At 34.1% G+C, this 10,944-nt stretch overlaps 2 protein-coding genes across 2 annotated transcripts; both read left to right on the top strand.

Annotated features, from left to right (window-relative positions):
* The first annotated feature begins 3,120 nt into the window (after window positions 1-3,120).
* LOC130731814 (uncharacterized) lies at window positions 3,121-3,828 on the top strand. Its single transcript, XM_057584028.1, has 3 exons — window positions 3,121-3,243; window positions 3,343-3,429; window positions 3,616-3,828. Exons 1-3 carry the CDS (start codon window positions 3,121-3,123, stop codon window positions 3,826-3,828), a joined length of 423 nt encoding a protein of 140 aa, XP_057440011.1.
* Window positions 3,829-4,354: 526 nt separating this feature from the next.
* Window positions 4,355-6,729, top strand: LOC130733977 (uncharacterized). The gene is made up of 3 exons (XM_057586271.1): window positions 4,355-4,372; window positions 4,481-4,534; window positions 6,346-6,729. Exons 1-3 carry the CDS (start codon window positions 4,355-4,357, stop codon window positions 6,727-6,729), a joined length of 456 nt encoding a protein of 151 aa, XP_057442254.1.
* Window positions 6,730-10,944: the final 4,215 nt, after the last annotated feature.

The raw sequence follows: 10,944 nt of genomic DNA, 5'->3' as shown, positions 1-10,944 counted from the left end.
TGGTTTGAGTTTCGAGTTTGAAGTATAGTCTTCCTAAGACTATAACTTCGGGCAGAATGGGAGACAACCCATGTTTTTTTTTCTTCAGGTTTACATTTTTTTTCTTTTGTTAGTTTTTCAGGAAATAAAAGTGGAGAACACTTGGAGGCACTCAATCACTTGAAAGGAGGTTCTTTTCTTACTCTGAGTTTTATTCCATGCATTTTTAGCATATTTTTCTTTTATAGATTTTGTTTATCCTTTTCGATCATGCATTGTTATATAGAGTCTTTTATACCTTGGTCTTTATGCCCTTTACTCAAATGAAATGTTCTCAAGTCTTGCTCACTCACATGATGCTGGTTTTGGAAATATTTTTAAGTGGATACTTTGTGCTTTCTTTTGGGGAGTGATTGTATGTTTGGGAAAGAGAGGGAGAGACTTCGGTCTTCTAAGTGTTGTCTTGAGGATAGAGTTGATGTGATTCCACAAGGGTCAATCTTTGACCCTTCACTATAAATTTCCCTGGAGGATCCTGACTCACTTGCACTTCTTAGTTCTGTGTTGATTTTATTTTGTACACGAGAGTAGCTTTAGGAGACTTGCATTTTTTAGACTGGTAGGTTTTCTTGGACTTCAGAATTTGTTTCATAACATCTTTGTCCCTAGTCGGCCCTTTTGAGCCTTATGGAGATTCTATTGTTACCTTGTTTACTGGGCTGGATGATTGGTTGGATTCAATGGGGAGGTCTGGTCCTTAAATCTTAATGGAGCTAGTTTATGAAAACTGCAATTGTTTCTTGCCCCAAGGAAAAATATTGAAAAAATTCAAAAGAGAAAATGAACTTCATGGGGTGGATGGAGCTCCAAAAAAAGTCAAAAGGAAAAAATGAACTCCATGGTATGGGTGGAGTTCCATAAAAAGAACAAATTCTGAAACAAAAGGGGGTTGAGAGACTTGTGTGCTAAGTATAGATTACTTTATGCTCCGGTTTTCATGAAGGACCACACTCAAATTTTGTGCAGCCTTAGTCTTCCTTAGGGACCACCTACCTTGTGCTTTACCTAGCCAACATTATAACCCTTTTCAAGTCTTATTGAATAATGCATTGTAAACTTTAGTTGCTCTTGAGTGAATGATTCCCATAACCTATGAACTTTCTTGTGTGCGCAGTGCACTAAATACTTGTCTCATGCTAGGATGTTAGCTCTAAATTCTTATCATATTGGACTCTAATTCTTCTTTGTCTAAAAGTTGCACGAAGTTGCTTGTTGAATGTTTCTCTTGGAAGTAACTGCATTCACTTGATCCCCCATTTTTCTGAAAATGTATCCCTCTTTTGGCATGTGTGTTGGGAGTAATTCTTTGTGCTTGAGGGCAAGCTAATCTTAGTGACGCTCGAGGGTGAGCTTTCGTTGAGTATAGTGGTGTGATGACCCGGATTTAGTCTTGTTTTTAGGGTCATTTCTTTGAGAGTTTTGAGTCTTTTCTCTTTGTCTCATGTAGTGTTTCATGCATACTCATGCATTTTTATCTTTAATTGAGTTTTTGTTTAGTTTTGGTAATTATGTAGTTATATAAGGGTCTTTCTTGCATTTTTATAGAGTTTAGGACTTGCATGTGTTTTCCATGGAATTGTGAGGACTATTGTGCTAAAAAACCCTTTGAATTTCTTGATATTTTTCCTTGTCTTGGTCCTTAAGTACTTCAGCAGGTAACTCATGAAGAGGGAAGGCCAAAAAGCTTGAAGAATTGATGGAAACATTCAAAGGAGGGTTACAAGAAGCCAAAAAGCCACCAGAACGTGTGACTGGCGCTCAAGCGCCCATGCCTGGCGCTCCAGAGCCGGTCTGCCAGATGAGGATTGCCAGCTTCTGCCTTATGGGCGCTCAAGCGCTGCCGCTACTCGACCATTTTGCCTATAAATAGGTTTTTAGTGGTTTTCCTTTGTAATCTTTGATACCCATTTCATTTTAACATAAGTTTAGAAGGAGAAGAACATCTAGGAGAGTGAGAGAAGGCTTCCAAGCTTGTAATTCAGGTTCTTAGCCACCTTGGCTAATCTCTCTTCTTATGCTTTGGTTTTCATGTAAGACTTTTCTTGTTTAAGTTATAATCTTAAGTTCTTTCCCACATGATCTTCTTCTTTCCTTGAATCCCATTTTCTCAATATCAATCTAAGCTTGAATCCATGCTTGATTTATGCTTTTCTATAATCAGAACGGAAGTTAGTTATAGATTAGCGAACCGATTTGGGATTACCCCTTCTATCTGGGCTACTAGGAATAGAGGAAGGGTTGGGGTTTGTTGGCCAGGACTTTGTAATCTTTATACTTCAAACAAATGTTGAAGTATACAAGGAATTGAGCTTATCTTTTGGTTTGAAAGAATTATCTATGCGAGGCATTGATAGGAAAGTTTCTTAGGCTATAGCATCAAGGAGAGATTCATGAGTTCATGTGCTTAGAATGATGTGCTTGAATTGACTAGTTGAACAAGAACCCAAAACATGTTATTTTCTGAATTGTCTTCTTACTTTCTTGTTTCCTTATTACTACTTCAACATATCTTTGTTTCAATAAAACAAACCTTCATAATCAAGACTAAAACCGAATTTAGTCACTCACAATCCTTGTGGTTCGATAATTAAAACCGGGTGGATTTATACACTTGCGGATATACCGACAATAGATCAAGTAAATTTTACTTATATATATTGATTTATATTAATAGTGATGATTGAATGATTTTGGTAGGTAGTTGAATAAATTACAATTTAAAATTTTTATTATTTAAGGTATTAATACAACATAATTTTTTTATTATTTAATGTATTCAATGCAAAGAACATGTATCTATATCTATATATATATATATATATATATATATATATATATATTGATATTTATTGATTGATTTGACTTGATTTTTGATAAATAAAAAAATTAATGACTTTTTAATGACTAATTAATACTATTTAAAACAGATATTTTACTTTATTTTATTCTCTTTCTATACCATATTTATTTATTATTATATTAAATATATTTTTAGTAGGTGACTTTCTCTTTATATATATAGATACAAGCTCCCACCTAGAACTAATATATTCCAATAAGTGAGATTGCTTCAAGAAAATTATGACAATAGTTCTCTTTCTGCTTGTTAGTCTATGTGTACATTGCTATGACGTTGATGGAGGTAAAATATACCAACCAAATCAACAGCAAATTCATAGATTACATGACTACCAAAGCATCCAAGTATTTTCCTCTCGACATTTATGATCTAAAGTCTATGATAGACAACTAATTGATTTGCTGTCATGATTTATTTAATTTTCACATGGTTTACAAATGCATCCTTCAATAGATGATAATTTTGATTGTGTTGATATCTACAAGCAACCTGCTTTTCAACACCTTTTACTCAAAAATCACAAAATTCAGGTAACTGTTCTCACTAGTTGAGCTATTTTTAATATTTTTTTTTCATTCTTGCGTATAGAAACTTCAGCATGATTTGACCCTACTTGTGGAAATTACAGTTGGATTAATCCTATTATTATGTCATTAATTTTTTTAGTTTTAGGTTTTAAATTTTGCATCTATTGTCCCCTTCTCATTGAAACAAAGCTTTTCCCAACTTTTATGAGGACTACCATGCAAAATAGATCTTCTATTAAAGATAAACATTTCATCAAAGGATGTCGTTCGGGAAGAGTGCCTATTTTCAAGACCACAAGGAGACAGAAGATGACTAGTCAAACATCTTCAAAATCACAACTTGATGATTTTAATCAATATTCTCAAGGTTACCCTAGACATCATGTAAGTTTGTTTAATTAAAGTATTTGGTCTTCAAACTTATTATTTTATAGGTTATTATTACAATGTTTATATTGAAACATTACATTGATTTGAAATAAATATAAATATTGAAGTTTTAGATAGTTTTATTTTTTTCTTTCCTCTCTATATTTACATTACTGTACTTCTTAAATAATATTTTCAGTTAAAAAAATTATTTAGAAAAAGAGAAATACATTGGTCAAATATTATCATGATTAATTATCATTTCATTATTGAATTTTTTAAATTAATTGCTACTTGTAAACATGTTTACCTCATTTTTTCATATCTTATTGTTCCTTAGTTTGCTACCCTTGAAACAACCCAACATAAGACATTTCATGGAGGAAGTGCAATGATCGGTCTGTATAATTTATCTCTTCAAGCAAATCAATACAGCATATCTGCAATTTGGATTCAAAGTGGTCGGCCAACAGAACTAAATAGTATACAAGTTGGATATGGTGTAATTTACTTTTCATCTTGTTTACGCAAATAGACTTTTCATCTTGTTTACGCAAAAATGGACAAGTTGGATATGGTGTAAGTTATTCTTCAAATGACACTATTTAACTCATTATATTAATTTTTGCCTTTATTATGTTTAATCTACATACACTTTTTCAATATAATATGTTTATTATGCAAGGTTCATCCAAGCTTATATGGGGACCATCAAATATATTTTACTGCACAATGGACGGTAAGACTCATATAATGGATAGTATTTATTTTCTTAATTACTTTATGTGATTATACTTATTTGATTGTATCCAAGATTGTATCCAATCGAAAATCTCTTTCACTTTTATGAAGGTTAAAAGCCTCTAAATGTTTAGGGTTTATAAACAGGTAACTAAATTTGAAATTACAAAACATATTTGATTTTTTTTTTGAAATCAAAAATTGTATTATTAAAGAAACTTGAGAGCAGGCTCTCAAGATATCAGAAACACCGCATAAGTAGCATCAATAAAAAGGATGCTAGGTACCCACCAATGCTAAAGTCCAAACCCAAAAAACCCCATAGCACAATCCCAAGCACAACCAATCCAAAAAGCTCTAAACAAGAACTCTAAACCAATGACCAAAGCTAAAAAAGAAAAGATGAAGATAAAGGGCAGCCAGACCAAATCACACAAGAAACCTAAGGTTAACATATTTGAAATTATTATTATACAACTTCTTAGCTTATAAGAGGAAACATTAGAAACTTTCAATCATAAAACTAAATTTGATTATAGGATATAATTGAGTGATTATTTTAAAATTTTTTTTTTTCAAAAATAGAATAAATTATTAAAAGTAGGAACATATGAGAACATCTCTCTTATTGAAAGGAAATAAGAAAAGAGATCATAAAGGATCCAAACACAACAAAATAAAACGACAGGGTAACAAAGAAACAAGAAACTAAAACAAAAAAATAAGTACATAGGGAGAAACAAACACCACGAAAATAAAACACAACTGTTTATTGAGTGACTATTTTAATGAAGAAATATAAATTAACATATATATATATATATATTCCCACCAAATATAAACAAAAAATAAAACACAGTAAAAAAGATTTGATTTGGTGGTAGGGATTTTTGTGTGGTGTTTAAATCAATGCAGGATAATTTCTTCCAGAAGATTCATGTAGTATTTTTGGTATTTTCTACCATTTTATCAATGTAAGGGATAGTGCTCTACATTACTAAATCTTTTATCTTGAGTTATTTGTTTTTCATATTTTTGGGGTGATTTTTTTCTCAAATCTCAACCTTCTTCAAATATTTCAAATTAAACTTATTTATGTGGGTATAACAGATATATGGAAGTGTTTTAATACATAGGTTGTTAAATTTTGTTTATAAACAACATTAACCATGCCTTAAATTTAAATTAATTTATTTACATCAAGTCATTCTATCAAATTAAAAAATAAGTAACAAAGCTTAATATTGTTGCGCGGAATTAACTTTTCATATGTAACTTGTCAAACATAAATAAAATCACGTGCGACTTAGACCCTAACCTTAAAAAATGTGTATTTAACACCTTAAACTTTATAAAGTGTGTAAGATAACCCTTCCGTTAATACTCTTATCAATTATTTATGTTCAATTCCTAAACTACCCATGTAAATCATTCATGACTCGCCCCCCTTCTATTTCTCTATTTTATTCAATGCAATCTTTTTTCTATTATATACTATATATATTATATAAACAAAATGATTATTTATTAGTATTATTTTTTATGTCGCTTATTTTTATACACTTTTCTTGTACATATTAAATAATGCTTTTCATTTGTTATTGTATTTAATTATATAATTAGATCTTACAATATAGGGACTATTCTTATAAAATGAAATTTTCTCTCAAATATAAGTACAAACAATAATTGGATGAAATTGTATGAGAAATATAAATTTGAATTAATATTATGTGATTAAATATGATTTGTTAATTTTATTTGTAGACAACTTATTCTTTCATCTTTTTATTGCTTGAATATTTGTAGGATAAATCCACAGGTCATTGGTGGTTATTTGCTGGTTTACATAGAGTGCCAGTTGGGTATTGGCCTAGAGAAATATTTACTCACTTAAGTCAGGGTTCATCCTTGATAAGATATGGTGGTGAAACCTTTGCTCCACCCAATGTTGATAGTCCCTCAATGGGTAGTGGAAGATTGCCTAAGGAGTTATTCAAAAACTCTGGTTTCATTGCAAACCTTCAGATTGTGGATTCAAATTACAATGAAGTTGAAATAAATCCCAAGGACATGAAGTCAAATTGCGATACAACGCCTAATTGTTATAATGTGTTATACCATGGTTATGAAGGACCTGATTATCATCAAGCTTTTCTCTATGGTGGGCCAGGTGGACATTGTGGTATATGATTATGCTTAAGACTTTATTTAATAAAATGCTGTTAATTGTGGCTATGGATTCATGGAATTAAGTATGGCTAAACGTCAATATAGTGTGAAAATAAAGATAAAAACAAAGTTGAATTTTAATCCAATAAAACATTTTCAGGAAGCATATGTTGATGTTCAAAATCGCATAATACATTTTTGTAGAACATTTCATTCATCAAGTGATTCTTTAATACTAGAATGATTATTTGAATTTACACAACAAATTTTCGTGACATAATATCATATCGAAGGTATATGCATCAAATAACTCTAAGGAAGCAGCCTTTTTTTAAAGCAAAATCTTTTTTAATAAAAAGTCGAGATACAAATCCTCTCGACAATGGAATAATTACAACGACGCAAACAACAACCGTAAAACGATGAGCGCAAACTATGTCTTGGGTCAGATTGGCGCTGAAGAGGGTTGATGCTGTGGTATTTTCAGGGAGGAGGACGACGTATCTCCGCCGTGGTGGCGATGGAATCATTGTGATTTGGTCATGGAGAGGTGTTGATGGTGCGACAACAAGGAGCACCTCCCATCGTACTGCATAACGCACGCCTTCTCAACTTAAAACCGACCACCCTCTTCCCGAAAACTCTGTTCCTGGATGGCCATCACCAAGAGACGCCACCCCCCTCGTCGCCTCCAACGGCCACAGCTTAGGATGAAGAACAAGTGTTGACTATTTTTTCACTAGAAAAAAAGTCTAGTAGACACAATTTATATATAACTATGGGTGTGGTGATCAAGCATTATTTGGCCGAAGCCAAATAGTTAGGATAATCAACGTTGATGCTAAGTAAATGCAAAAAATTGGATATTAAGGTTGACTCTATATCTAGTGTCGGTTATATTGATAGCTCCTTTGCAAATGTATAAAGTTGTACGTAGTAATAAATTATCGATCCCTCGAGGATTGTGATTCAATAATAATTTCTATTAATTCTCTTATTTAGATTTATAAAAGTAAAAACCAATTTCATATTTTAGAAGTAGTGATGTTAAAAGCATTAAGTAACACGCTCTAGACTTCCAATTCAATTACTAAGTCTGTTTTACGAGCACCTAGACCAGGGAATTGAAGATCAAGTCCTAATTAAACTAGCCAACACAACTAGGTTCTACTCTTGAATCAAGCAGTAGGGAACGTCTAATCGAATTGAATCCTTATTTCCCTAATTCCTAATCAACTTCCGTTCTCATAGAAATTAGCAAGTTCCTTGCGTGCACTCAAGAATAAACAATATAAATTGATTCAATTATGAAGATTGGTAAAGAGAATTCATATGAATAACGATTCAAATCAAAACATAGTTCAAAACGGATTCACAACCCAAGAACTAAAAGTGGTTTAGTCAAGCATGACCATAATCAAGAGTTCAAGAGAAAGTAAATAGCACCTAAGATATCCATTAGGAACCTTGAAAAAGCTCTCAAAAGCCTAAAAAGTTTGTGCTCATTTCCAATCACCCAAAACTTCCCTGTTTATTAACCAACACCTAATATATATATATATATATTATCTATTATAATAATATTAAAATCCTTCTCAAATCAGGTTCTGTTTTCCTCTGCGGATTCACGGATGCTTTCGTTAAGAAGCAAGCCGAAAAGGCTAACTTTTGCCATGTGTTAGAAACTCATTGGCCCTTACTTTAAATAGCGTGAAATCCAGTGCTTCTCGGGTCATAGTCTTATGGTGGACCTCAGGCAGATCATGCTACATGGCATGAACAGAAACTACAACCGTTCGATCTGTGCGTGTGCATGATAGCTGCATGGATCTCAGGGCAGGATCAACTCCCTTTTCCTGATTTTCTCCTTTCTTTTTATTCCGAAAATCCTAAATAAAATAAAATAAAAATAACAACATAAATCAAAATAAAATACTAGAAAGATAATAATAAAAAAATATACAACCTAAATCATAACTAAAACTATAATTTAAAAAGCACTAATTAATAATAGATAAAAACTACTAAAATCTAACAAATTAAAATGTTTGCAGAGTATGCTAGTGAGAGGAGTGTTTTTTATCTTACAGTGAGATAGGTGTCGAATGATAGATGAGAGAGAGAGGAGAGAGAGAGTCTCTGGTTGGCAACCGCCGGTGATGAATGTCTCACGGTGTACGGAGGAAGACAACCACTACTGGCGGCGCGACAACCATTCATGGGGTTTTAGGCGATTATCACAGCCACATTTTGACCAAGAGCGGTATGGCAATGAACGCACAGGGCAATGGCAGCAGAATGGAGCTCATGGAAAATATGCAAATGAAGGTCTCCGGCGTGACATATCAGACAGGAATCAATCGAAATGGCAGCAACCAGTGTATGGTCGAAGGGATGCACCAAGAGTTACACGACCTGAGGAGATAACCAGACAACAACAGAACCTTCGTTCCCAGCCAAGACAAAATGAGCCAAAAGGATCTAAACAACAGAAGGAGTCTTTTTCGGTCTTTGTGGATGGCTTGGGAGATAGGATGACGATCCAAAAATTAAGAGCAATCTTTGAAAAGGCTGGAAGCTTACGGGATGTTTTCATTCAACAGAAAAAGAAATATCACCGTCGTTTTCGTTTTGGATTCCTGCGTTTCAACAACGATGAGGAGGCATGGACGACGATTCGATTGTTTCACGGCCTGCGTCTGGACGGAAATTACCTAGTGGTTCAGAAAGCAAATATCCAGCGACCGTCACGCTCTTTTGTGGTTCTGTCACCAGGGAAAAACAAATTCGAAATCCAAGGGAAGATATGGCGACCAAATGCACAGCAGCATAAGAAAGAGGAAAAACAACCACATTATATTAACGTCAAGGTTGTTCAGATGCAAGATGCGGAAATCCAACATGAAAAATACCAATTACGACTTGTTGGGTCTGATGTGGATGAAGCATGGATCCAGAGATGTGCTAGGGCACGCACTCTACTGTCATTACCTGTGGATGTCTTGCAGGAACAATTTGGTCAGATTGGTTTGTTTAGTTTTCGCTTAATTCCATTGGGCACAGAGGAAGTGCTTCTAGAGTTTGAAACTAAGAAAGACATGGAGGAAACTATTGCAGAATGCACATTCTTTTTAGAGCAAAAATTGTATGATATTAAGCCTTGTACTATGCTTTCTTTTGGTGTGGCACAATTAGTATGGATCCGTCTGTGGCAGGTTCCGCAAGGTTTGTGGACTGAATCCTTTTTTACTTCTGTCGGAAATAGGCTCGGGGCTTATGTTATGTCTGATTCTGCTACCTTTCTGCGACATAGATGAAGATATTTTGTTAAATGAAAAACAAATCATTGTTTCATTTCTATACTTCGATGTGAAAGACATTTTTTCTGTAAATGAAAACGAATTGTTCCTTAATTCCTTAATTAATTATTATTAAAATATTCAGCTGCTAACAAGCGTAGGTTTTTCATGAAATGAATGGTTATTCGGGAAACGTCTGTTGATGAGGAGGTGTTACATAGTCTTATTCAGAATCCAGGGAAAGGCTATGTTGTTACGGGGTACTCATTTAATGCTCAAGATTTGAATCAAAAATCATTATTTGTTGGCCTTTTAATTCATTCAGCTGGGACCCGCATGGCAACTCTCAAATTAATGGGGTTAAGGCATGTTTGTCTTTCATGAAACTTGAACAAAACAACTTATTTGAGATTGCAACAGCTTCTACTTCTTTGCCCACTTCTGCAGTTCGTGGTATCACAGACATCTTTGTGCGAACGTCCCCTCACCAAATAATAAGACAACGCGCTTTTCACTCTGCTACTGTGCGCACATCGTCTTCATCAGAGAGGCCATCTCCATAGTGTTTTCCTATAGCGTGCTCCCCTGTACCGGATGCGTCTGAGAAATCACCAAAAACAAATTCCTCCCAGAAGAGTTCTCAGCGGGGACGCCCCAAGGGAAGTAAAAATAAACCTGTTCCTCTTCCGACTGATTTTTTAGAGCCGTTGCAAGGGGAAGATGGAGTGACAACCAGAGCTCAGAGGACTTGGCTACTTGGTAAACAACTGGGTTTGAAACCGCGAGGGTCGGAGACCTTGATGCTGCGTGGTTTAGAGGCTCAAATCCGTCAAAATCACCCAAATCTCAGTTAATATATTTGGTCCTAGGTTAACTTGGAATGTCCGCGGGCTAGGCGGTTCAACAAAACGTGAGGCAGTGAAAAAATCAGTGATGC

The sequence above is a fragment of the Lotus japonicus genome, chromosome 1 (genome assembly GCF_012489685.1).
Source record: "Lotus japonicus ecotype B-129 chromosome 1, LjGifu_v1.2".
Lineage (NCBI taxonomy): Eukaryota > Viridiplantae > Streptophyta > Magnoliopsida > Fabales > Fabaceae > Lotus > Lotus japonicus.
Note: the sequence above shows the minus strand (reverse complement) of the source record. Positions and strands in the feature narration are given on the sequence as shown.